Source organism: Stegostoma tigrinum, chromosome 41 (assembly GCF_030684315.1).
Source record: "Stegostoma tigrinum isolate sSteTig4 chromosome 41, sSteTig4.hap1, whole genome shotgun sequence".
NCBI classification, from domain to species: domain Eukaryota; kingdom Metazoa; phylum Chordata; class Chondrichthyes; order Orectolobiformes; family Stegostomatidae; genus Stegostoma; species Stegostoma tigrinum.
Window position 1 is genome coordinate 16081866 of NC_081394.1, and position 27500 is coordinate 16109365.

At 49.2% G+C, this 27500-nt stretch overlaps 1 protein-coding gene across 2 annotated transcripts in view; it reads left to right on the forward strand.

Annotated features, from left to right (window-relative positions):
• The window catches only part of LOC125448488 (sodium/potassium-transporting ATPase subunit alpha-3), a 107611-nt gene that overhangs the window by 47821 nt on the left and 32290 nt on the right, over positions 1 to 27500 (forward strand). For both annotated transcript variants that reach the window (XM_059641325.1, XM_059641324.1), the window contains exons 2-7: positions 19468 to 19590; positions 23258 to 23317; positions 23876 to 24079; positions 24849 to 24962; positions 26132 to 26266; positions 26433 to 26550. In XM_059641325.1, the coding sequence (XP_059497308.1) occupies positions 19468 to 19590; positions 23258 to 23317; positions 23876 to 24079; positions 24849 to 24962; positions 26132 to 26266; positions 26433 to 26550 (754 nt within the window). The remainder of the gene's footprint in view (positions 1 to 19467; positions 19591 to 23257; positions 23318 to 23875; positions 24080 to 24848; positions 24963 to 26131; positions 26267 to 26432; positions 26551 to 27500) is intronic.

A 27500-nucleotide genomic window follows, 5' to 3' on the forward strand; every position in this document is an offset into this window, starting at 1 on the left:
TGAGAGAAAGTGTGTCTGTTTTGACAGTGTGTGTGTGTTTTGAGAGTGAGTGAGTGTGTGTGTGTGTGTGTGTGTGTGTGTTTTGAGAGTGTGTGTGTGTGAGAGAGACATTGTGTGTGTGTGTTTTCAGAGAGTGTGTATGTTGTTTATGAGTGTGTGTTTTCAGAGTGTGTGTGTGTGTTTTGAGAGTGAGTGTGCGTATGTTGAGAGTGTGTGTGTGTTTTGAGAGTGAGCGTGCAGGTGTGTTTTGAGAGTGTTGTGTGTGTTTTGAGAGTGAGTGTGTGTGTGTTCTGAGAGTGGGAGCGTGTGAGAGAGAGAGACATTGTGTGTGAGAGTGCGTGTTTTGAGAGAGTGTGTATGTGTGTTTTGAGAGTGTGTGTATGTGTGTGTGTGTTTTGAGAGTGCGTGTATGTTTTGAGAGTGTGTGTGTGTTTTGAGTGTGTGTGTGTTTTGAGAGAGTGTATGTGTGCGTGTGAGAGAGACATTGTGTGTGTGTGTGTTTTCAGAGAGTGTGTATGTTTTGAGAGTGTGTGTATGTGTGTGGGTGTTTTGAGAGTGAGTGTGTGTTTTGAGTGTGTGTGTGTGAGAGAGAAATTGTGTGTGAGTGTGTGTTTTGAGAGTGTGTGTGTGTGTTTTGAGAGTGTGTGTGTGTGTTTTGAGTGTGTGTGTGTGTGAGAGAGAGAGAAATTGTGTGTGAGAGTGTGTGTTTTCAGAGAGTGTGTATGTGTGTTTGAGAGTCTGTGTGTGAGTGTGTTTTGAGAGTGAGTGAGTGTGTGTTTTGAGAGTGAGTGTGCATGTGTGTTTTGAGAGTGTTGTGTGTGTTTTGAGAGTGAGAGCGTGTGAGAGAGAGAGACATTGTGTGTGAGAGTGTGTGTTTTCAGAGTGTGTATTTGTGTTTGAGAGAGTGTGTGTGTGTTTTGAGAGTGTGTTTGTGTGTGTGTGTGCATGCATGTGCTTTGAAATGAATGTGTGTGTGTGTGCATGAGAGAGAGTGTGTATGTGTGTTTGTGAGTGTGTTTTGAGAGTGTGTGTATGTGTGTGGGTATTTTTAGAGTGAGTGTGTGTGTGTTTTGAGAGCAAGCATGTGTGTGTTTTCACAGTGTTGTGTGTGTTTTGAGAGTGAGTGTGTGTGTTTTGAGAGTGAGAGAGTGTGTGTGTGCGTGTGTGTGAGAGAGAGATTGTGTGTGTGTGTGTTTTCAGAGAGTGTGTATATGTGTTTGTGAGTGTGTGTTTTGACAGTGTGTGTTTGAGTGTGTGTTTTGAGAGTGTGTTTGTGTGTGTGTATGCATGTGCTTTGAGATGAATGTGTGTGTGCATGTGAGAGAGTGAGAGTGTGTGTGTGTTTTAAGGGAGTGTGTATGTGTGTTTGTGAGTGTGTGTTTTGAGAGTGTGTGTATGTGTGTGGGTGTTTTGAGAGTGAGTGTGTATGTGCGTGTTTTGTGTGTGTGTGTGAGAGAGAGAGACATTGTGTGTGAATGTGTGTATTTTCAGAGAGTGTGTATGTGTGTTGAGAGTGTGTGTGTGTTTTGAGTGTGTGTGTTTTGGGAGTGTGTGTGTTTTTTGAGAGAGAGGGAGAGTGAGTGTGTGTGTGAGTGAGTGCTTTGAGAGTGAGTGTGTGTGTGTGTTTTGAGTGTGTGTGTGTGCATGCATGTGCTTTGAGATGAATGTGTGTGTGTGCATGAGAGAGAGAGTGTGTATGTGTGTTTGTGAGTGTGTGTTTTGACAGTGTGTGTATGTGTGTGCTTTGACAGTGAGTGTCTGTGTGTGTGTGTTTTGTGGGTGTGTGAGACAGAGAAAGTGTGTGAGTGTGTGTTTTGAGAGAGCGTGTATGTGTGTTTGTGAGTGTGTGTTTTGAGAGCGTGTGTATGTGTGTGTGTGTTTTGAGACTGAGAGTGTGTGTGTGTGAGAGAGAGACATTGTGTATGTGTGTTTGTTAGTGTGTGTTTTGAAAGTATGTGTATGAGTGTGGGTGTTTTGAGAGAAAGTGTGTCTATGTTTTGACAGTGTGTGTGTGTCTTGAGAGTGAGCGTGTGTGTTTTGAGAGTGAGTGAGTGTGTGTGTATGTGTGTGAGAGACATTGTGTGTGTGTGTTTTCAGAGAGTGTGTATGTTGTTTGTGAGTGTGTATTTTGAGAGTGTGTGTGTGTTTTGAGTGCGTGTGTGTGTTTTGAGAGTGAGTGTGCGTGTGTTGAGAGTGTGTGTGTGTTTTGGGAGTGAGTGTGCATGTGTGTTTTGAGAGTGTTGTGTGTGTTTTGAGAGTGTGTGTGTGTGTTTTGAGTGTGTGTGTGTGTGTGTGCGTGTGAGAGAGACATTGTGTGTGTGTATGTTTTCAGAGATTGAGTATGTGTGTTTGTGAGTGTATGTTTTGAGAGTGTGTGTGTAAGTGTGTGTTTTGAGAGTGTGTTTGTGTGTGTGTGCATGCATGTGCATTGAGATAAATGTGTGTGTGTGCATGAGAGAGAGTGAGAGTGTGTGTGTTTTGAGAGAGTGTGTATGTGTGTTTGTGTGTGTTTTGAGAGTGTGTGTATGTGTGTGTGTGTTTTGAGAGTGAGAGTGTGTGTGTGTTTTGAGAGTGTGTGTGTGTGTTTTGAGAGTGAGAGTGTGTGTGTGCGTGTTTTGAGAGTGTGTGTGTGTGTGAGAGAAATTGTGTGTGAGAGTGTGTGTTTTCAGAGAGTGTGTATGTGTGTTTAGAGTGTGTGTGTTTGTGTGTGTTTTGAGTGTGTGTGTGTGTTTTGAGAGTGTGTTTGTGTGTGTGTGCATGCATGTGCTTTGAGATGAATGTGTGTGTGTGTATGAGAGAGAGTGTGTGTGTTTTGAGAATGTGTGTGGGTGTTTTGAGAGTGAGTGTGTGTGTGTGTGTGTGTGTGTGTGTTTTGAGTGTGTGTGTGTTTTGAGAGTGTGTGTGTGTGTTTTGAGAGTGAGCGTGTGTGTGTTTTGACAGTGTGTGTGTTTTGAGAGTGAGTGTGTGTGTTTTGAGAGTGACAGAATGTGTGTGCGTGTTTTGAGTGTGTGTGTGTGAGAGAGAGACACTGTGTGTGAGAGTGTGTGTTTTCAGAGAGTGTGTACGTGTGTTTGAGAGAGAGAGTGTGTGTGTGTGTGTTGTGAAAGAGAGAAGGAGAGTGTGTGTGTGAGTGTGAGTGCTTTGAGAGTGAGTATGTGTGTGTTTTGGGACTGTGCGTGTGTTTTGTGTGTGTGTGTGTTTTGAGTATGTGTCTGTGTGTGCTCTTTGAGATGAGTGTGCGTGTGTTTTGAGTGTGTGTGTGTGTGTGTGCATGCATGTGCTTTGAGATGAATGTGTGTGTGTGCATGAGAGAGAGTGAGAGTGTGTGTGTTTTGAGAGTGTGTGTATGTGTGTTTGTGAGTGTTTGTTTTGAGAGTATGTGTGTGGGTGTTTTGAGAGTGTGTGTGTATGTTTTGAGTGAGTGTGTGTTTTTTGAGAGTGAGTGTGTGTGTTTTGAGAGTGAGTGTATGTGTTTTGAGAGTGAGAGAGAGAGTGTGTGTGTGTTTTTGAGAGTGTGTGTGCGTGTGTGAGAGAGAGAGACATTGTGTGTGAGAGTGTGTGTTTTCAGAGAGTGTGTATGTGTGTTTGTGAGTGTGTGTTTTGAGAGTGTGTGTATGTGTGTGTTTTGACAGTGAGTGTCTGTGTGTGTGTGTGTTTTGTGGGTGTGTGAGACAGAGAAAGTGTGTGAGAGTGTGTGTGTTTTGAGAGAGTGTGTATGTATGTTTGTGAGTGTGTGTTTTGAGACTGAGTGTGTGTGTGTGAGAGAGAGAGACATTGTGTGTGAGAGTGTGTATGTGTGTTTGTGAGTGTGTGTTTTGACAGTGTGTGTATGAGTGTGGGTGTTTTGAGAGAAAGTGTGTCTGTGTTTTGACAGTGTGTGTGTGTTTTGAGAGTGAGAGTGTGTGTGTGTGTTTTGAGAGTGTGTCTGTGCGTGTGAGAGACACATTGTGTGTGTGTGTGTGTGTGTTTTCAGAGATTGGGTATGTGTGTTTGTGAGTGTATGTTTTGAGTGTGTGTGTGAGTGTGTGTTTTGAGAGTGTGTTTGTGTGTGTGTGCATGACAGAGTGAGAGTGTGTGTGTTTTGAGAGAGTGTGTATGTGTGTTTGTGAGTGTGTGTTTTGAGAGTGTGTGTATGTGTGTGTGTGTTTTGAGAGTGAGAGTGTGTGTGTGTTTTGAGAGTGTGTGTGTGTGTTTTGAGAGTGAGAGTGTGTGTGTGCGTGTTTTGAGAGTGTGTGTGTGTGAGAGAGAAATTGTGTGTGAGAGTGTGTGTTTTCAGAGAGTGTGTATGTGTGTTTAGAGTGTGTGTGTTTGTGTGTGTTTTGAGTGTGTATGTTTTGAGTGTGTGTGTGTGTGTTTTGAGAGTGTGTTTGTGTGTGTGTGCATGCATGTGCTTTGAGATGAATGTGTGTGTGTGTGCATGAGAGAGAGTGTGTGTGTTTTGAGAATGTGTGTATGTGTGTGGGTGTTTTGAGAGTGAGTGTGTGTGTGTGTTTTGAGTGTGTGTGTGTTTTGAGAGTGTATGTGTATGTTTTGAGAGTGAGCATGTGTGTGTTTTGACAGTGTGTGTGTTTTGAGAGTGAGTATGTGTGTTTTGAGAGTGACAGAGTGTGTGTGCGTGTTTTGAGTGTGTGTGTGAGAGAGACATTGTGTGTGAGAGTGTGTGTTTTCAGACAGTGTGTACGTGTGTTTGAGAGAGAGAGAGTGTGTGTGTATGTGTGTGTGTTTTGAGAGAGAGGAGAGTGTGGGTGTGAGTGTGAGTGCTTTGAGAGTGAGTATGTGTGTGTTTTGGGACTGTGTGTGTGTTTTGTGTGTGTGTGTGTTTTGAGTGTGTGTCTGCGTGTGCTCTTTGAGATGAGTGTGCGTGTGTTTTGAGTGTGTGCGTGTGTGTGTGTGCATGCATGTGCTTTGAGATGAATGTGTGTGTGTGCATGAGAGAGAGTGAGAGTGTGTGTGTTTTGAGAGCGTGTGTATGTGTGTTTGTGAGAGTAAGTTTTGAGAGTATGTGTGTGGGTGTTTTGAGAGTGAGAGTGTGTGTTTTGAGAGTGTGTGTGTTTTGAGTGAGTGTGTGTTTTTGAGAGTGAGTGTGTGTGTTTTGAGAGTGAGTGTATGTGTTTTGAGAGTGAGAGAGAGAGTGTGTGTGTGTTTTTGAGAGAGTGTGTGTGTGTGTGAGAGAGAGAGAGAGACATTGTGTGTGAGAGTGTGTGTTTTCAGAGAGTGTGTATGTGTGTTTGAGAGTGTGTGTGTTTTGAGAGAGAGTGGGAGAGGGCGTGTGTGTGTGAGTGTGAGTGCTTTGAGAGTGAGAATGTGTGTGTTTTGGGACTGTGTGTGTGTTTTCAGAGAGTGTGTGTGTGTATGAGAGAGAGAAATTGTGTGTGTGTGTTTTCAGAGAGTGTGTATGTGTGTTTGAGAGTGCATGTGTGTTTTGAGTGTGTGTGTGTGTGTTTCGAGTGTGTGTGTGTGTTTTGAGTGTGTGTCTGTGTGTGCTCTTTGAGATGAGTGTGTGTGTGTTTTGAGAGTGTGTTTGTGTGTGTGTGCGTGTGTGTGTGTGTGCATGCATGTGCTTTGAGATGAATGTGTGTGTGTGTGCATGTGAGAGAGAGAGTGTGTATGTGTGTTTTGAGAGTGTGTGTATGTATGTGTTTTGATAGTGAGTGTGTGTGTGTTTGTGGGTGTGTGAGACAGAGAAAGTGTGTGACAGTGTGTGTGTTTTGAGAGTGTGTGTATGTGTGTGTGTTTTGAGACTGAGTGTGTGCCTGAGAGAGGGACATTGTGTGTGAGAGTGTGTATGTGTGTTTGTGAGTGTGTGTTTTGAGAGTGTGTGTATGCGTGTGGGTGTTTTGAGAGAAAGTGTGTGTGCGTTTTGACAGTGTGTGTGTGTTTTGTGAGTGTGTGTGTGCGTGTGAGAGACATTCTGTGTGTGTGTGTTTTCAGAGAGTGAGAGTGTGTGTTTTGAGCGTGTGTTTGTGTGTGTGTGCATGCATGTGCTTTGAGATGAATGTGTGTGTGTGTGCATGAGTGAGGGTGAGAGTGTGTGTGTTTTGAGAGTGTGTGTATGTGTGTTTGTGAGTGTTTGTTTTGAGAGTATGTGTGTGGGTGTTTTGAGAGTGAGAGTGTGTGTTTTGAGAGTGTGTGTGTGTTTTGAGTGAGTGTGTGTCTTTTGTGAGTGAGTGTGTGTGTTTTGAGAGTGAGTGTATGTGTTTTGAGAGTGAGAGAGAGTGTGTGTATGTGTTTTTGAGAGTGTGTGTGTGTGTGTGTGTGTGTGTGTGTGTGAGAGAGAAACAGACATTGTGTGTGACAGTGTGTGTTTTCAGAGAGTGTGTATGTGTGTTTGAGAGTGTGTGTGTTTTGAGAGTGTGTGTTTTAAGAGAGAGTGGGAGAGGGAGTGTGTGTGTGAGTGTGAGTGCTTTGAGAGTATGTGTGTGTTTTGGGACTGTGTGTGTGTGTTTTGAGAGCGTGTGTGTATGTGAGAGAGAGAAATTGTGTGTGAGTGTGTGTTTTCAGAGAGTGTGTATGTGTGTTTGAGAGTGCGTGTGTGCGTTTTGAGTGTGTGTGTGTGTTTTGAGTGTGTGTGTATGTTTTGAGTGTGTGTGTGCATGTGCTTTTTGAGATGAGTGTGTGTGTTTTGAGAGTGTGTGTGTGTTTTGAGAGTCAGAGAACGTGTGTGTGTTTTGAGAGTGTGTGTGTGTGTGTGTGTGAGAGAGAGACATTGTGTGTGAGAGTGTGTTCTGAGAGAGTGTGTATGTGTGTTTGTGAGTGTGTGTTTTGAGAGTGTGTGTATGTGTGTGGGTATTTTGAGAGTGAGTGTGTGTGTGTTTTGAGTGTGTGTTGAGAGTGAGTGTATGTGTTTTGAGTGTGTGTGTGTGTTTTGAGAGTGAGTGTGTGTGTTTTGAGAGTGAGTGTGTGTGTGTGTTTTGAGAGTGAGTGTATATGTGTGTGTGTGTGCTCCCTCTCTCTCTCTCACACAGACACAATCCTTCACTCTCACCCTGGCACTTTGCTGACCTTCCCATCACTGTCCCTCACTATGGGCAGACCCTCCGAGGCTGATCTACTGCAGCATGGCATAAAAGCAACAAATTGAATTTGTATGGCACCTGCATTGGGCAGAAAGGTGCCGGGAGCCCTCCCAGGTGGCATACAAGCAGCTGCATGTCACCAATGGTCAGAGGGAAGGGCAAAGGTGGGAGTGAGTGAGGAGGAGACAGGGTCAGACACGAGGGTGACTTCCTCCCATTCTGAGGGGATTGAGTCTGGGGAAATAGTTACTGCTGTTGAGGCTATCTCAAGGCTAATTCACTCAGATCTTCAATCAGGAAAGGATTCAAGGGAAACAAGGTGTAGAGCTGGATGAACACAGCAGGCCAAGTAGCATCAGAGGAGCAGGAAAGCTTGACCTTTCAGGGCTAGACCCTTCTTCATTCTTTCTGAAGAAAGGTCCCAACCTGAAACGTCATCTTTCCTCTGATGCTGCTTGGCCTGCTGTGTTCATCCAGCTCCACACCTTGTTATCTCAGATTCTCCAGCATTGGCAGTTCCTACTATCTCTGTAAGGATTCAAAGGTTGTGGGGAAGAGCCAGAAAAGTGAAATTGTGTGCAGTTCTGCGCGCCCTGTTATCGGAAGGATATGGTTAAGCTGCAGAGGGCTCAGAAGAGATTTCCCAGGATGTTGCCAGGCATGGAGGGTTTGAGTTATAAAGAAAGGCTGGGACTTTTTTCACTGGAGTTTAGGAGATTGAGGAATAACCTTACAGAGGTTAATAAAGTCAGGAGGAGTATAGGGGAGGTGAGGGCCCAAGGACTTTTCCCTAAGGCGAGGGATTTTAAGACTGGGGCCATATTTTTAAGGTGAGAGGAAAATAATTTTAAAAAAGACTCGCGGAGCAATTTTTTCTAACACAGCAGGTGGTTTGTGTGTGAAATGAACTTCCTGAGGGAGCAGAGGATGTGGGTACAACTATAATGTTTAAAAGATGTTTGGATATGTACGTGAAAGGGAAAGGTTTGGAGGGATCCAGGCCAAAAGCAGCTGGGTCTAGGTTAGTTTGGGATTATGGTCAGCATGGACTGAATGGGCTGAAGGGTCTGTTCCTGCGCTGATGATTGACAGATGAATGATAGAATGGGATAAGGGGGATTGAATAGGAATGAGGGGTTGACGGGGATTCAGTGACAATGAGGAGGCGAGGAAGACTGAGTGAGAGGAGAGGTTGACTGAGCTCGGACTTTTCTCTCTGAAGAGAAGGAGGAAGAGAGGTGACCTGATCGAGGTGTACAAGGTAATGAGAAGCATGGATAGAGTCGATAGCCAGAGACTTTTCCCCAGGGCAGGATTGACTGCCACGAGGGGTCATAGTTTTAAGGTGTTAGGAGGAAGGTATAGAGGAGACGTCAGAGGGAGGTTCTTCACCCAGAGAGTTGTGAGCGCATGGAATAGTTTGCCAGTGGTAGTCGTGGAAGCGGAGTCATTAGTGACATTTAAGCGACTGCTGGACATGAACATGGACAGCAGTGAATTGAGGGGAATGTAGGTTAGGTTATTTTATTTTTGGATTAGGAATATTCCACGGCACAACATCATGGGCAGAAAGGCCTGTACTGTGCTGTACTTTGTTCTATGTTCTATATAGAACATGGGGGTGAGGGGAACTGGGTGAGAATAACTGGGTTGGGGAATTGAGTGGAAATAGGAGGTGACAAGGGGGCCACTGTGATGTCTGGGGGCATTGTGCATCACTGCGGGGCACTGTGAGTCACTGGGGGGTACTGTGGGTGTCTTGGGCACTGTGAATCACTGGGGTGGGGGGCACTGAGAGTCAGTGGGGGGGCACTGTGAGTCAGTGGGGGAGCACTGTGTATCAGTGCGGGGGGCACTGAGAGTCAGTGGGGGAGCACCGTGACAGTGGGGGTGTCACTGTGAGTCAGTGGGGGACACTGTGCATTGGGGAGACACTCTGTGTCAGTGGCGGGGGGGGTCACTGTGAGCCAGTGGGGGGCAGTGTGAATCAGTGGGGGTGCACTGTGAGTCAGTGGGGGTGGGCACTGTGAGCCAGTGGGGGGCAGTGTGAATCAGTGTGGGGGCACTGTGAGTCAGTGGGGGGGGTTCACTGTGAGCCAGTGGAGGGCAGTGTGAATCAGTGGGGGTGCACTGTTAGTCAGTGGGGGTGGGCACTGTGAGCCAGTGGGGGGGCACTGTGAGCCAGTGGGGGTGCACTGTGAGCCAGTGGGGGGCACTGTGAGTCAGTGGGGGGCAGTGTGAATCAGTGGGGGTGCACTGTGAGTCAGTGGGGGGGCACTGTGAGCCAGTGGGGGCACTGGTACTTACACAGTGGGATTGTAGAGGTGTCACTGTGAGCCAGTCGCTCTCACTGGGGTTGATCTTCCTGCAGTCTGGTTCCTGAGACTGGACAGTGCTGGTAGCCTCTCATGTCCCTGGAGCTAGAGCGCTGCAGTTCCTGAGAGCTGGACACTGTCCCTGTTGTGGTCCCTGGTTAGGGGTCTGCTCAGAGCCTGGGGGTGGGAGGGGGTACACATTCCAATCTCCCTGAGTAAGCTGCTCCACCTCACAGTTCCCTGATCACTCACCGATCAATGTAAAACGTGACATTAACACCATTTCCTCCGGTTTCCTGACCACATGATAGTTGCTGCATTATTCAGTGCAACCTCCTTCATTATTAACCAGGCAGGAAACGGAACAGGGTTTACACTCTAGAAACTCCCTGCTGACTATACAAATTCAGTACGCATGATTGCAAGATAGGAGGGGGAGAGACAGAGACAGAGAGGGAATGAGTGAGACAGAGATAAAGAGAGAAGCAGACAGATAGTGACAGTGACACTAAGAGAGGTGGAGAGAATGGAAAACAGAGACACAAGGAGAAAGACAGAGAGAGTGAGATACAGAAAAAGAGGAAGAAAGAGAAAGAAGCTGGGAAGAGTCAGAGAGAAAGAGAGAGATAAAGGGAGAAAGAAGCAGAGACAGAGATATATTGGGGGTAGGGGTGAGTCAGAGAGAGAAAGAGAGAGAGAGAGAGAAATAGAGAGACAAGGAAAGAGAGGATCAGAGAGACAAGAGATAGACTCATACAGCACAAAAGCCTTTCGGCCCATTGAGTCTGTGCTGACTGATCTATACTATATCTTCTGGCACTTGGAGAGGAGAGAGAGGCAGAGAGAGAGAGAGCTCAAAGGAGAGAGTGGGAAATGAGAGGCAGAGAGAAAGGGAGAGAGACGCAGAGAGAGAAAAAAGGAGGGAGAGAAAGGGAGAAAGTGAGTGACAGAGAGAGAGTGACAAAGGCAGGCAAAGAGAAAGGGAGAGAGAGAGAATAGGAGGTGGGGGGAGGAGAGCAACAGATAGACAGAGAGAGTGAGTGAGACAGACAGACAGAGAGAGTGAGACAGGAGGAGATGAAGGGAAAGATAGACAGAAAGACAGAGAAGCAGACAGCAAGGGGGAGATAGAGAAAGAGAAAGGGAACGATAGAGAGACACAGACAGAGAGAGTGTGAGACAGGGAGGGAGAGATAGAGACAGAGAAAGCGAGAGAGAAAGACAGACAGACAGAGAGAAAGAGAAAGGGAAAGAGACTGAGAGAAGAGACAGACACACACAAATAGAGAGAGATGTGATGTTAGGCATGATGTCTGGTTGTGGTTTGAATGTAGGGAATGCTGCAGACACATTGTGCCAGATTCCACAGATAGCGCCAGCTAATGTAGCTGGTTGGCCTGTTATTTATTAATGTTTGTCAAGGGTCAGCTCTGCCCAACTGCCCAGCTGGAGTCTGGGATCTCTGGTGGCCAGCTGAGGTGTAAGGGTCAGTCCCAGCTTGGAAAAGCCAGCTCCCTCAGGACACATCAAGCAGATGTTCACCTGCACATCTGCCAATGTGGCATACTGCATCCACTGTTCTCATTTGGCCTCCTCTACATGGGGGAAACCAAACGTAGGCTTGGGAACCACTTTGCAGAATACTTATGCTTGGTTCGCACTAAACAACTGCAACCTCCCAGTCGTGAACCATTTCAACTCACCCTCCCATTCCTTCAACGACATGTCCATCCTGGGCCTCCTGCTGTGCCACAACAATGCTATCCGAATGTTGCAGGAACAGCAACTCATATTCCGCTTGGGAACCCTGCAGCCCAATGGTATCAATGTGGATTTCACCAGCTTCAAAATCTCCCCTCCCCCCTACAGCATCCCAAAGCCAGCCCAGCTCATCCGCGCCTTCCTAACCTGTTCTTCCTCTCACCTATCCCCTCCTTCCACCTCAAGCTCAATCTCCATCTCCTACCTACTAACCTCATCCCACCCCCTTGACCTGTCTGTCCTCCCTGGACTGATCTACCCCCTCCCTACCTCCCCACTTACATTCACCTCTACAAGCTCCACCCCTGCCTCTTTAACTTGTCTGTCTCCTCTCCACCTATCTTTTCCTCTATCCATCTTCAATCCGCCTCCCCCTCACTCCCTATTTATTTCAGAACCCCCTTCCTCTCCCCCATCTCTGAAGAAGGGTCGAGACCCGAAACGTCAGCCTTCCTGCTTCTAAGATGCTGCTTGGCCTGCTGTGTTCATCCAGCTGTACACCTTGTTATCTCCCTCAGGATGAACACAGAAGGCCAAGCAGCATCAGAGGAGCAGGAAAACTGACGTTTCGGGAACAGACTGTTCCTCCTGCACCTCTGATGCTCCTTGGCCTGCTGTGTTCATTCAGCTCTCACCTTGCTACCTCTATACTCTCGCATTGTTTTGTGTAGTGGCTTTGGGCTGATTGAATATGCATTTTAATGACAGTACTCTGGAATGGAGTTACTAATTCTGCATTTGACTATATCCACCCCCTCCCATGTTCTCCCTTGAGAAGGTGGGGTGAGCTGCATTCTTGAACCACTGTGGTCCATCTGCAGTTCCTTCCATCTCTGAATGCGAGAGTATAGACTGACAATGCATTTGATCCAATGGGATTGCACAGAATAGAGAGGGATGTAATGTAAGAGTATGGCAGAGATGGCAATGGCTTGCTCAGTTAGGTGTATGGAGGGGCAAGGGCTTTGATTTGTTGGGAATATTTAATGGTTAGGAGCTGTTTTTAGGAGTGACATGAGGGTATAGTTTTTGATCAATTGTGACTCTACGGATACGTCCTAGTTTGGTTCTTAAAGATACCACAGAATGGTGTTCCCTGTGTTGAACAAGAACCAACTTAATTCTTTGAGAGAGTATAGAACAAAATTAGTTTTCTTAGATGCTTAGTGTCTTGCGTTATCAGCATTCTATAGTACAACAGGGCTGCATTGTTCCTTACTAGGGAATGCAAACTCTGAGATGGTGAACACGAAAGACGGGATAACATTGGGAATTGATTCCTTCCACCAACTTTCTCTAGCACTCCTTGCATTCCTCAGTTGTGGAATTTCTTTGCAGCTAATTTGATCCATTGTGAATGTAGCTGAGGTCACTGGGATTCAGACGAGATTTACCAGGATGTTGCCAAGAATGGATAGTTTGAGTTAGAAGGAGAGACTAGGACTTTTAGTCTTCTTGATGAGATAGGGTCCTGATGTTCTGGGACATTAGGCTACAGGGAAGGGTTCAGTTAATGATTGGCCTGCTTAATCCTGCTGTTTCAGCCAAGAAGGTTCCCTAAAATTGGAACCAAACTGCTACCCAATTGAACTCAATAAAATTACATATTTGTTACAGGACAGGAGGAAGCCATTGTCTCCATCATGCCTGTACTGGCTCTATTATTTAGTTCTTTGCGCACCAATTCAAACCAAAAGAACTCTCTTGAATGCCTCAAATCCACCCTGCTCCCGCACACAGTGCGTTCTGGACCCCAACTACTTACCTTGTGAAAAAGATTTTCATCTCATCGTCTTCACTCCATTTGCACATATGGGTACTGCCTTTCAATTTTTGTTTTCCTTTATCAATCTGACTGATATGGACTGTGAACTCTATGAGAATGGAACCTGGTCCACTGGGACTCTGCAAAATGCTAGTTAGTTTAATTAGCTGCATTCCACTGAGAGAGAGTCATACAACACAGAAACAGACCCTTCAGTCTGTGCTGACCGTAATCCCAAACTAAACTGGTCTCTCCTGGCCCATATCCCTCCAAACCTTTCCGATTCATGTCCTTATCCAAATATCTTATAAACATTGTAACTGTACCCACACCCACCACTTCCTCTGGAAGTTCATTCCAGACACGAACCACTCTCTACATTGAAACAAAATTGCCCCTCATGTCCTTTTTAAATTTTCTTCTCTCGCCTTAAAAATGTGCCCCCCAGTCTTGAAATCCCCCACCCTAGGGCAAAGACACCTGCAATTCACTTATCTATATCCCTCATGATTTTGTCACCCCTCAACCTCCTGCACTCCAGTGAAAAAAGTCCCAGTCAACACAGCCTCTCCTTATAAATCAAACTCTCCATCCCTGGCAACATCCTGGTACATCTCTTCTGAGCTCTCTCCAGCTTACTAATCCTTCCCGTAATGGGGAATGTCATGGCTGCACACACAATTCCAGAACAGGCCTCACCAATGCCCTGTGCAACCTCAATGTGACTTCCCAACTCCAAAGGTCAGAGCAATGAAGCCAAATGTGCCAAACACCTCCTTAGTCACCCTGCCTATGTGTGACACAAACTTCTAAGAGTTAGGTACCTGAATTCTATAGAACCCACAGAGTGTGGAAGCAGGCCATTTGGCCCACCAAGTCCACACTACCTCTCCAACAAGCATTCCACCCAGATTGATCGCCCTACTCTGTATCCTGGCCTTTCCCTATCTAACCCACCTAATTTACACACCCCTGGGCACCATGGGAAATTCAGCATGAACAATCCACCTAAACCTGCACATCTTTGGACTGTGGGAAGAAACCCATGCAGACACAGGGAGAATGTGCAAGCTCCACACAGTCGCCCGAAGGTGGAATCAAACTCAGGTCAATGGAGCTGTGAGGCAGCAGTGCTAACCACTGAGCCACTGTGCCACCCATACACCATTATCCATGGAATCTGTCTTGTGAACCTACAGTGAACTGCCTCAGATGTAACTTCATCCCTCAGGTAGGGGAATCTGAACTGGACGCAGTGCCCCAGATGTGGTCTCACTCATGTTTGTACGGTTACAGCAAAACCTCCTCATTTCTGTACTCCACTCCTTTAACAACAAATCCGAAAATTAACTTTTCCCTCCCTATTACCTGGTGTTTCTGCAAACTAACGTTCTGTGATTCATGAACTAGATCTGTTGGTACATTCGTCTTGGATATCTCAGATGGGCTGAGGATTGGCAGAGGGAGTTTAATTTAGATAAATATGAGGTGCTGTGTTTTGGAAAAGCACATCAAGACAGGACTTACACACTTAATGATAAGGTCCTGAGGAGTGTTGCCAACAAAGAGACCTTGGAGTGCAGGTACATAGTTCCTTGAAAGTGGAGTCGCAGGTAGACAGAGTGGTGAGGAAGGTGTTTGGGACGCTTGCCTTTATTGGTCAGTGCATTGAGTACAGGAGTTGGGAGGGTCATGTTGTGGCTGTACAGGACATTGGTTCGGGCCACTTCTGGAATACTGTGTGCAATTCTGGTCTCTTTGCTGTAGGAAGGATGTTGTGAAACTTGAAAGGTTGCAGGAAAGATTTTCAAGGATGTAGCCAGGGTTGGAGGGTTTGAGCTACAGGGAGGGGCTGAATAGGCTGGGGCTATTTTCCCTTGGAGCATCGGAGGCTGAGGGGTGACCTTATAGCGGTTTATAAAATCTTAAGGGGCATGAAGAGGGTACATAGCCAAGGTCTTTTCCCCAGGGTAGGGGACTCCAAAACTGAAGGGCATAAAGGTGAGAGGGGAAAGATTAATAAGGGACCTGAGAGGTAACACTTTCGCACAGAGGGTGGTGCGTGTATGGAACAAGCTGCAAGAGGAAGTGGTGGAGGCTGGTACAGTTATAATATTTAAAAGGCATCTGGATGGATACATGGATAGGAAAGGTTTACAGGGATATGAGCCAAATAGTCCAGCCTTTGATGCCCATCTCTTAATGCCCAGTGGGCAGCTGGAACTCATCTGTGGGCATGGAGTCATGTGTAGACCCAAACCAGGTAAGGATGGCAGATTCCTAAGGACTTGAGTGACCCCTACCCCAACCAATTGGGCTTTTAAGTCCATTTATACCACAGACTTTTTATAGAATTCACATTTTACCATCTGCCGTAGCGGGTGATGAGCCATGAGGTGCTGGTCCACAGACAAACATTGGTAGTGGGCATGGGCAATGTTCCTGACAGCTGCCCGACCAGCCTGCGAACTGTAGCCTGGATTAACTTAGGAACTTTCAGCACAAAAGTGAACAGCCCACCCATGATCCGCTGCTCAGTGCGGGAGACTGTCAATCTTTGCATGTCCAAGTCTTCTCCGATGTCCTGCCTGAATGGTCTGCATTTAAATTTGTTAGACCCTTCCCTCTCCCTTTGAAGACAGGATCAGACTAGCTATTGACCCCTACCCGGTTCCCGGCAGATCTTGAAATCATCTGTTAGCCTTCTGAATCCCAAGGAACACAATCCCTGTTTGTGTAACCTCTCCCTGTAATGTAACACTTTGACCAGGTATCATTCCGAAAAATCTACAACACACTTATTTACAGTCCAACATTATCTTCTCTGAAGCATGATGCCGAGAATAGCTAGCTGTTATACAATCTGATCTGATAGGAAAAGACCATTTGGCCCATTGAGCCATTTATTAAGGCCACAGCTGATTAAAATCCTCTACATTTTCTGTCTACTCCCATAAATATTCCCCTCCCCTGTTTATCACTCTATCTAGCCTTGCCTTAAAAAGAATTCAAAGTACCCATCATCTCTGAGAAAGGGAAGTTCCAATCCTTAGAGAGAAGGGAAAGACATATTCTCTGTTTTAACTTGAGTGAACCTTTACTTCAAAACAGTTATAGATTCGCCCATTGACTCCAGACCCACCCTCTCGGGATCGTACATATTTCAAACAAACTCCCTGTTCTCAATTCGAAATGTTACAAGCCAACTTATTCATTCCATGTAGTAGCCTGGTAAACCTTCTCTGAACTGCTGTCACATCCTTCTGTGAGTATGTTGAGTCCAGAAGCATTTTCAACAATGCCCTATATTTCCTGAAGCATATTGTTCCATTCCATTCCCCCTCACAAGAATCCATCACATTCTTCTAGCATTCCCAATTGCTTGTTGTACCTGCAGACTCAATAGTCCTAATAGACCCACAGGGCTGCTCTCTCATTAGGGAGGGATGACAGGTCAGTAATTGAATCTGAGGGTCACCACACCTCAGGCTAGGGGAGAGGTTGAGAAGGAGAGTATTTCACTGTAACATCAACCAGTGATGGAGATTGAACCCACACTGTTGGCATTACAAAACAACCATCCAGCCAAATGAGCTAAACCACCTGCACCCTTCTGTGATTCGTGCACTTGGACTTGGCTGTGGGTCAGATCAATAGTTTGAAGATCTCACCTCCATGATGTCGTATATATCCATGCTGAAATCCACTTGTTGCCAATCTCTCTATTTGTAATTTCACGCTCACAACTTTGCTCCTTTTTGTCTCTCTGATGAACTGTGGGTTTGGAACCACTCCATCCCACAACTTGTTTTGTTAACAATTCTTGGTATCACTCCTGGTTTTCCGTGTGGGATACCTGTGAGAGTTCGCTCCTGTCCATCATCGCAATGCTCTGTTTGACCCGCTCCTATACTCAGCTCCCCTCAAGGTCTCTGCATTTCAATGTTGTCTGGCTCATCCAGAACCAGATCAAATTGTTTTTGGAAGTCCACATAATCAACATCCAGCCACATTCCCTTCCCCACAACTTCAGTCAGCCCTATGAAAACAAAACCATCAAATCCAGTTTGTCAAGACCAATTCCTGACTGAAGGCCGTGAAGTGTAGCAGCAGAAGTAGGCCATTCAGCCCATCCAGCTTGCTCCGATTGTGGCTGATCCGATAATCCTCAATTCCACTTTGCTGCCTTCTCCCTATAACCCTTGATTCCCTTCCTGATTAAAACTCTATACTTAACAACCCACAGTGGCTCAGTGGTTAGCACTGCTGCCTCATAGCCCCAGGGACCCAGGTTCAATTCTACCCTAGGGCAGCTGTCTGTGTGGGTTTGCACTTTCTCCCCATGTCTGTGTGGGTTTGCACTTTCTCCCCATGTCTGTGTGGAGTTTGCACTTTCTCCCCATGTCTGTGTGGGTTTGCACTTTCTCCCCATGTCTGTGTGGGTTTGCACTTTCTCCCCGTGTCTGTGTGGGTTTGCACTTTCTCCCCATGTCTGTGTGGAGTTTGCACTTTCTCCCCGTGTCTGTGTGGGTTTGCACTTTCTCCCCATGTCTGGGTGGGTTTGCACTTTCTCCCCGTGTCTGGGTGGGTTTGCACTTTCTCCCCACGTCTGTGTGGGTTTGCACTTTCTCCCCATGTCTGTGTGGGTTTGCACTTTCTCCCCATGTCTGGGTGGGTTTGCACTTTCTCCCCATGTCTGCGTGGGTTTGCACTTTCTCCCCATGTCTGGGTGGGTTTGCACTTTCTCCCCGTGTCTGTGTGGAGTTTGCACTTTCTCCCCATGTCTGTGTGGGTTTGCACTTTCTCCTCGTGTCTGTGTGGAGTTTGCACTTTCTCCCCATGTCTGTGTGGGTTTGCACTTTCTCCCCGTGTCTGCGTGGGTTTGCACTTTCTCCCCGTGTCTGTGTGGGTTTGCACTTTCTCCCCGTGTCTGCGTGGGTTTGCACTTTCTCCCCATGTCTGCGTGGGTTTGCACTTTCTCCCCGTGTCTGTGTGGGTTTGCACTTTCTCCCCGTGTCTGCGTGGAGTTTGCACTTTCTCCCCGTGTCTGTGTGGGTTTGCACTGGCTTCCTCAGACAGTCCAAAGCTGAGCAGGTTAGGCGGATTGGCCGTGCTAAATTTGGAAACCTCCTTACTTTTCTACTCCATTCTTTTAGAAATAAAGGCCAATATTCCATTTGCTTTCCCCATTCCTCCCTGAACGGGAATGCTAGCATTTTGTGATCTGATATTGTCTGATCCTCACCTGCTTTGCCTTTTCTTTAACGGCCAGATACCAGTAACTTCTACCCAACTATTATGAACTCTTATCAGGAGAAAACTCATCCCAGACTCTCCCGGTCCCCATCTGCCTAAAAATAACAGAAAATCCTGAGTACTTGGTGGCTTGGTGATAACTGTTAGAGAGTCCTGGAGCTGAAACAGGCCCTTCAGTCCATCTCATCCATGCTGAGCAGATATTCTAAATAAATCTGGTCCCATTTGCCAGCATTTGACCCATATCCCTCTAAACCCTTCTTATTCATGCATTATCCAGACACCTTTTAAATGTTGTAATTGTACCAGCCTCCACCACTTCCTCTGGCAGCTCATTCCATACACGCACCACCCTCTGTGTGAAAAGGTCGCCCCTCACGTCCCATTTAAATATTTTCCCTCTCATCATAAATCGATGTCCTTTAGTTTTGGACTCCCCCCACTGCCCTGGGACAAAGGCCTTGGTTATTCAGGTTATCCATGCCCCTCGTGGTTTTATAACACTCTGTGAGGCCACCCCTCAGCCTGTGGCACTCCAGGGGAATAAAGTGCCAGCCTATCCAGCCTTTCCTCATAACTTGAACCCTTCAGACTCGGTAACTTCCTAGTTCGGTGAACGGGTCAACAGCACTCAGGGACTGTACACCATAAACACCTCCTCAGTTTTTGAGGGCTGATGGTGTCAGCAGATCCCAAGGGATGGAGGGATACTGGCCATGATCCACATCTCCTGGGGTGGAATCTAAGGCAAATGGGTCACAGGCTCAGGTTGACTGCTCTCCTGTTTGTTGGCTGCCCTTTTAAGGGGTAGCAAAGCAGAGATCAGGGTCACTTATTTAAGGGTTATTGCAGTTTTACTGAAGGCAGTTCAGAGGAGGTACTCCTCAATTGATTCCGGAGATGAGGGGTTTGCCATATGAACAGCGTTTGAGTGGTCTAGTCCTTCACTCTCTGGGGTTTAGAGGAGATCTAATTGAGGGAGAAAAGATGTTAAAGGGGATTGACAAAGTGGAGTTAGAGAGGATCCCCCCTCCTTGGGGGCAAGATTGGCCTTAGTTTTAGGATGAGGGGTGACAGAGGTAAAACAGAGATGAGAAAGAATTGTTTCTGTCTAGAGGGATGGTCAATCTGGAATCCCAGAGTGAAGTGTATGGGTGGGATGCTAGTTCAATGCAGAGGAGATACAGAGATTCTGAATCAGTTGGAGGGTTATGGAGAGGAAAGTGGATCTGAGACTTTGTGGCTGAAGGTTTTTGAGGTTTTAGTGGTGGGTTGGGGTGGTGGTGGGGGGGGGACACATGGTCTATCTTGTTAACCTCCCCGCCTCGGGGCCTGTCTCTGCTCCTCCTCACAGTACGGGCGGTCCGACAGTTACCGTGTGGCCACCACACAGGGAGACAAGGATGACAGCATCTCGCCAAAGAAGGGCAAAAACCAAAAACGCGACATGGATGACCTGAAGAAGGAAGTGGCACTGGTGAGTGAGAGGATACACTTGGGGACCCAAGTTTGACTCCCCCTCCCCCCACCCCCCAATCGGGGCGACTGTCTGTGTGGAGTTTGCGCATTCTCCCCGTGTCTGCGTGGGTTTCCTCCCACAGCCCAAAGATGCACAGGTTTAGGGTGAGTGGATTGGCCATGCTAAATTATCCCGTGGTGTTCAGGGCTGTGCTGGCTGGGTGGGTTAGCCATGGGGAAATGCAGAGTTACGGGATATGGCAGATTGCTCGTTGGAGGATCAGTGTAGTCACAATGGGCTGAATGGCCTCTTTCTCCACTGCTGAGAATCTATGGTCTGATGGATCTCCACACTGTTTGGAATGATTGCCAAGTTCAGACGGGGGCGGTCACTGAGTGTGACGATATGCCAGGAGAGGGGTGGGGTCTGAGCAACGGGGATATAGAGATTGTGAAAAATCACAGAGGCTGATTAGAGGAGGTGTTCCAACACAGACAAAGGCCTTTTGGCCCAGCGTATACATGCTAGCTGTCTTTTTGGCAACAATGTACTCCTGTCCCCAAATCAAAACCCTGTGTGCCTGTGCGTTCCAGTTAAAGCAGCAACGAGGACAGTATTTTCCTCTTTTTATCCAAACATATCAAATAGGCAGCAAGGACCCATTGACAGGAGACACAGTGGGAGAAATTTCACTGTGTGCGGCACCCCCTCAGCACAGACTCTCCGACAGTGCAGCACTCCCTCGGCACTGACCCTCTGACAGTGCGGCACTCCCTCGGCACTGACCCTCCGACAGTGCCCACTCCCTCAGCGCTGACCTTCTGACAGGGCGGCGCTCCCTCAGCACTGACCCTCTGACAGTGCGGCTCTCCCTCAGCGCTGACCCTCTGACAGTGTGGCGCTCCCTCAGCACTGACCCTCTGACAGCGCGGCGCTCCCTCAGCACTGACCCTCCGATAGTGTCATGCTCCCTCAGCACTGACCCTTCGACAGTGCCCGCTCTCTCAGCACTGACCCTCCAACATTGCCCGCTCCCTCAGCACTGACCCTTTGACAGTGCCTGCTCCCTCAGCACTGACCTTCCAACAGTGCCCGTTCCCTCAGCGCTGACCCTCTAACAGTGCCCACTCCCTCAGCACTGACCCTCCGACAGTGTACTGCTCCCTCAGCACTGATCCTCCGACAGTGCAGCACTCCCTCAGCACTGATCCTCTGACAGTGCGGCGCTCCCTCAGCACTGATCCTCTGACAGTGCGGCGCTCCCTCAGCACGGACCCTCCGACAGTGCAGCTCTCCCTCAGCGCTGACCCTCTGACAGTGCCCGCTCCCTCAGGGCTGACCCTCCGACAGTGCCCGCTCCCTCAGGGCTGACCCTCCGACAGTGCCCGCTCCTTCAGCACTGACCCTCTGACAGCGCAGCACTCACCTGACTGACTTGGAAGGCAGTTGCAGTCCCTCAGCCCCTCCATGTGAGGAATTCAGCGCTGGCCACAGTGCTGAAACAATGAGCTCGGAAAGGTCCCACATAAAGATGCTCAGTGTTGGTTCACATTGCAGTGTTTGCTGATAGCCTCGAGGCTGCAGTTCACATTAGCAACAGTTTCCATGACGTTGGGGATGAATCTTTTGAGATTATTGCAACACAACCTTGTCCAACTCGGAATTTGAAGAGTACTCTTTGCTCTGAGCTGCTGTATTTGGAATTGTCCGTGTGTATGAATCCGAGTGAATGATATTTTCCAAAAACACAGAATATTCCAACATCCCGTGATCCTTCCACAACATACATCATGTCCTACCCTCTACTGAATATCATTTTGCTAAATGAAGTGTCATTTACATTAATTACTGACAGGAAAGAATAACCTGAATGATAAGATTGTGTCAAAAACTCACTGATCTTCCTTGAGCGAACCCCTGTGCTGTGCCTGTCCCTGGGAGTGTTTAGTGGTGACAGTCTAGAGGGAGATTTTCTCTGTACCCAAGCCTGAGCTGTCTCCGTCCCGGGAGTGTTGGGTGGGGACAGTGTAGAGGAAGCTTTTCTCTGTCTCTATCCCTGTAGCTGTCCCTGCCCTTGGAGTATTTGATCGGAATAGTGTAGAGGGAGCAATCCTCTGTACATAACCCCGTGCCGTTCCTGTCCTGGGAGTGTTTGATGGAGAAGGCACATTGGCCCAATCAGTGAGAGAGGATAGTGACTGTATTAGGTGATCTGTAGCCAGTCTCTGAGGACAATGTATTTCACAGCAATTGTCTGCAGAGAGCTGATGTTTTTAATTCTCTGCCACTTGCTTGTTGAGTTTTCAGCTGCCTGGTGATGAAAAATTACCTCTGTCTCTGATCAGGGTCAGAAAGATCCTTCATCAAATCCAAACTCTCATGAATTTTCCGACTACTTTCTGATTTCTCCCTGGGATTGGTGACCTTTTCAATAAACATCTGCTTGTGTCGACAGAAGGTTCCAGTATCAATAGTTTTGCAGAATGCATTCTGATGAATCACATCGTCCCGTGTGTGAGACCCAGAGGTTGGGAAGTCTCAAACTCAGACTCTGTCCCTCGTACCCATAAACTCTCACCTTCCTCTTTCCAACTGAATCCTGTCCCACCATCTACAAGGCACAAGTCAGGAGTGTGAGGGAATATTTCCCACTTCCCCTGGATGGGGGGACAGCTCCACATCACTCAAGAAGCTCAATTTCATCCAGGACAAAGCAGGTCCTGCTTGGTTGGCCCCACATCCACAAACATCCCACTCCCTCCCCCACCGATGCACAGTAGCAGCAGTGTGTACCATCTACAAGATGCACTGCAGAAATTCATCAAAGATCCTCAGGCAGACAGGCAGATCCTTCCAAACCCATGGTAGCTTCCATCTAAAAGGACAAGGACAACAGATACATGGGAACATCAGTCCCTACAAATTCCCCTCTGAGCCACCCACCATCCTGACTTCGACATCTGCCATTCCTTCAGTGTCGCTGGATCAGAATTCTGGAATTCTCTCCCTAACAGCATTGTGGGTCAACCCACAGCAGGAGGACTGCAACAGTTTAAGAAGGCAGCTCACCACCACCTTCTCAAGGGGGGCAACTAGGGACAGGCAAGAAATGCGGGGCCCAGCCAGTGACACCTACTGAATGAATAAAGTTAAGATGCTGTAGTGTAGTGTAGGGGGAGGGGCTTAGATTAGTTCACAGGTCGGCACAACATCGAGGGCCGAAGGGCCTGTTCTGCGCTGTATTGTTCTACGTTCTATATTTGACAATAAGCCAGAGTTTGGAGATCAGTGATACTCAGGAATGCTCCAACTTCTCACCCTGACCCTTTCCAAAAATGATTGGGACTATGCTGTTCTAGGAAGCTCTCCTGTTGGTCAGGGCTGGGGAGCGAGTGGATCCCACACGGAGGCTCTAAATAGAGACAGTCACCGATCTGGTGCCAGAGCCAACGTGCATTGTGTCACATGGAAATCTCTAGGAATGTGGGCCCTTGCTGGTAGGGACAGCTTGGGGCTGGGACTTCCTGCACCCCAAGGAATAGTTTGAGCATCAGAGTGTGCTTGTGTCTGAGTTTTACAGATCCCCTGGGACTCAGGGGTCACTTCTCCAGGACAGGAATGATCATGGACTAGGTGTTTTTTTTTGACCACTTCTCTCTATCTCTCTCTCTGTGTCTCCTGTCAGACTGAACACAAGATGTCTGTGGAAGAGGTGTGCCGGAAACACAATGCGGACTGTGTGCAGGTTAGTGAGGAACGTTTCGGTCACATTGTCTGCAAAATGGACAGACATATTCTCATCCATCTATTCCCCCCTCCAGCTTTGTGTCCATCCCTCCATCTAGCTTTCTGCCTGCCCATGTCCATTACATAATCTTTCCATCCCTCCATCCCTGTTCCTTTCCAAAATTCCTTCACTAAAACTGTATCCTAACTCCATTCTTCCAACTTATCGTCTGTCCATTCCAACTCTCAATCATTGCACCATTCGTTGACCCTCTCCCCATCCTTGCTACGTCTGCTCTCTGATGCTGATCAAGGTGACCAACACATATTCAATTTCCTTTTTCGCTCTTTCCCTGGATCTCTGTCCCTCTCCCGACTTCTGTGTCTCTCTTTGCTCTGTTTCCCTGTCTGTCTTCCTCTGTCTCTCTCCCACGTCTGAGCCATCCCTTTTCGGCTTTCTCTCCCTCTCTCGGTGTCTCTCTCACTCTCTTTGCCCCCCCAGCTCTCCATGTCCACCTCCCCGCCCAATGTGCTGCATCTCTTCCTGACCATGTTGACATTTGCCCCTCTCTGTCAGGGTCTCACACATGCCAAGGCAGCGGAGTTCCTGGCCCGTGATGGGCCGAATGCCCTAACGCCACCTCCCACCACCCCGGAGTGGATCAAATTCTGCCGTCAGCTCTTCGGGGGATTCTCCATCCTCCTGTGGATCGGGGCCATCCTGTGTTTCCTGGCATACGGCATCCAGGCAGCGACTGAGGACAGCCCAGCCGGAGACAACGTGAGGGGGGGGGTGTGTTGCCAGGGGAAGGGGGGGTGACAAGGGGGGTGTTTGCGAGGGGAAGGGGGGCTCGCGAGGTGAAGTGGGCACAAGGGGAGGGGGGTGTGTCTGCATAAAGACAAAGGAGAGGGGAAGCCACTCGACTTCAACCAGAACATAGACCAGCTCCAGCCTCACAGTGACCCCATTGAGGGGGTCATTTCGGAGGAAGGGTCAGCGGTGGGAGGGAGGGTGGGTGGGTGGGTGTGGGGAAGGCAGCTCCTTCCTGCCATTGCTGAGATCAGGGAGGGTCAAGAACATAGGGGTGCAGATCCCACACACTCTTCCATATCGGGGGAGGGGTGCTTGTCCCCTCTCCTCCCTCTCCACCAACTCTTCCTTTACCCCTCTCACCCTTACATTCTCCCGGTGGAGGGGACTCCTGAGGAGGTGAAGGTCCCACCAGAAGCCCCACTGCAAGGATGATATGTTTCAGTGATGGCAGAATGACTCCATCCAGCCCACTCAACCTGAGACAAGTTTGAGGGGCCGAGTAGCCACATCCTGTGACAGGGCAATCCCCTCTCACTCCAGTAAAAGGGGACAATCTGGGCTTTCTAGCTCCAATAAATAGGGGTGTCCCAGGTCAGTCCATTAAATAGGGCTGTATTGGAGTGGTCTAACCCTGAAGCCATTGGGGGTGGACTGGAATGGTCTAACTCTGAAGCCTTTGGGGGAGGTCTGCAATGGTCTAACTCTGAAGCCAATAGGGAGTGTGTTTCCTTTGCAGTTGTACCTGGGAATTGTGCTATCTGCTGTGGTCATCATCACCGGCTGTTTCTCGTATTACCAAGAGGCTAAAAGTTCAAAGATCATGGAGTCGTTCAAAAACATGGTGCCTCAGGTAAACTCAGAAGGATCCTCATTCAGTTTGGGTGAGGGTGGGGATGGGAGGCGAGGGGACGGGTGTTGGCGAGGGGACGTGTACCAGGCGAGGGGACGGGTACGGGGAGAGGGGACGGGGTGAGGGGACGGGTACGGGGTGAGGGGACGGGTACCGGGCGAGGGGACGGGTACCGGGCGAGGGGACGGGGACGGGGCGAGGGGACGGGTACGGGGCGAGGGGACGGGTACCGGGCGAGGGGACGGGGACGGGGAGAGGGGACGGGTACGGGGCGAGGGGACGGGGACGGCTACGGGGCGAGGGGACGGCTACGGGGCGAGGGGACGGGTACTGGGCGAGGGGACGGGTACTGGGCGAAGGGACGGGTACTGGGCAAGGGGACGGGTACGGGGCCAGGGCGAGGGGACGGGTACGGGGCCAGGGCGAGGGGACGGGGATGGGGCGAGGGGTCGGGGCGAGGGGACGGGTACGGGGTGAGGGGACAGGGACGGGTACGGGGCGAGGGGACGGGGACGGGGACGGGGCGAGGGGACGGTACGGGGCGAGGGGACGGGTACCGGGCGAGGGGACGGGGACGGCTACCGGGCGAGGGGACGGCTACCGGGCGAGGGGACGGGGACGGGTACGGGGCGAGGGGACGGGGACGGGGCGAGGGGACGGGGACGGGGCGAGGGGACAGGGGGCGAGGCGAGGGGACGGGTACGGGGTGAGGGGACAGGGACGGGGCGAGGGGACGGTACGGGGCGAGGGGACAGGGACGGGTACGGGGCGAGGGGACGGGGACGGGGCGAGGGGACGGTACGGGGTGAGGGGACAGGGACGGGTACGGGGCGAGGGGACGGGGACGGGGCGAGGGGACGGTACGGGGCGAGGGGACGGGTACCGGGCGAGGGGACGGGGACGGCTACCGGGCGAGGGGACGGCTACCGGGCGAGGGGACGGGGACGGGTACGGGGCGAGGGGACGGCTACGGGGCGAGGGGACGGCTGCAGGGCGAGGAGACGGGTACCGGGCGAGGGGACGGGTATGGGGCAGATACAGGGTGATATAGGGTCAGGGGATGGGCCGGGGTGAGATGGGAGTGAGAGTGGGTACAGGGTCTGGTTATTCACTCTCCACCCTCTGTATACCCCCACCCCCACCCCCACCCCCACCTCCCTGGCGAGCAGCAAGCCATGGTGATCCGTGAAGGAGAGAAGACACAGATTAATGCTGAGGAAGTTGTTGCTGGAGACCTGGTGGAGGTGAAAGGGGGTGACCGGATCCCTGCTGATCTCCGGATCATTTCTGCTCACGGCTGTAAGGTAGGTGTGGGATCAAATGTCCGGCCTTTGGTTCTGACTGGTTCGAGATGAGTCAGATTGATCGGATCTGCAACTTGCTTCACCTCTCACTCTCTCTGTCTTTCTCCTTCAAATTCATCCAACCTCCATCTCCCTCCCCCTTCACTCCCGCCCGACCCACTGACAGGTGGATAACTCCTCACTGACTGGGGAATCAGAGCCTCAGACCCGATCACCAGACTGCACCAACGACAACCCCCTGGAAACCAGAAACATTGCCTTCTTCTCCACCAACTGTGTGGAAGGTACAGGCTCAGGGCGAGGGGACAGTGGGAATCATCGGGTGGGTGGGTGGGGGAGGCAGTATCAGGGTTGTGGCTAGTGACAGTGAGGATGAGGCAAGTGTGACAGACTTTCCGAGTGTCTCACTCTATATGTGAAACTGTGTGTGTGTGTGTGTGTGTGTGTGTGTGTGTGTCTGTGTGAGAGGGAGAGAGAGACAATCTGTGTGTGTGTGAGAGAGAGAGAGAGGGACAGTCTGTGTGTGTGTGTGTGTGTGTGTGTGTGAGAGAGAGAGAGAGGGACAGTCTGTGTGTGTGTTTGTATGTGAGAGAGAGAGACAGTCGGGGTGTGTGTGTGTATGTGAGAGAGAGAGGGACAGTTCGTGAGAGTGTGTGTGTTTGTGTGAAAGTTAGGGGTTCAGTTGGTGTGTGTGTGAGAGAGATATAGAGAGAGGGACAGGCTTTGTGTGTGAGAGAGATATAGAGAGAGGGACAGTCGGTGTGTGTGAGAGATATAGAGAGAGGGACAGTCGGTGTGTGAGAGATATAGAGAGAGGGACAGTCGGTGTGTGAGAGAGAGATATAGAGAGAGGGACAGTCGGTGTGTGTGTGTGAGAGAGATATAGAGAGAGGGACAGTCGGTCTGTGAGAGAGATATAGAGAGAGGGACAGTCGGTGTGTGTGAGAGATATAGAGAGAGGGACAGTCGGTGTGTGAGAGATATAGAGAGAGGGACAGTCGGTGTGTGTGAGAGAGATATAGAGAGAGGGACAGTCGGTGTGTGAGAGAGATATAGAGAGAGGGACAGTCGGTGTGTGTGAGAGATATAGAGAGAGGGACAGTCGGTGTGTGAGAGAGAGAGAGAGAGGGACAGTCGGTGTGTGTGTGTGAGAGAGATATAGAGAGAGGGACAGTCGGTGTGTGTGTGAGAGAGATATAGACAGAGGGACAGTCGGTGTGTGAGAGAGATATAG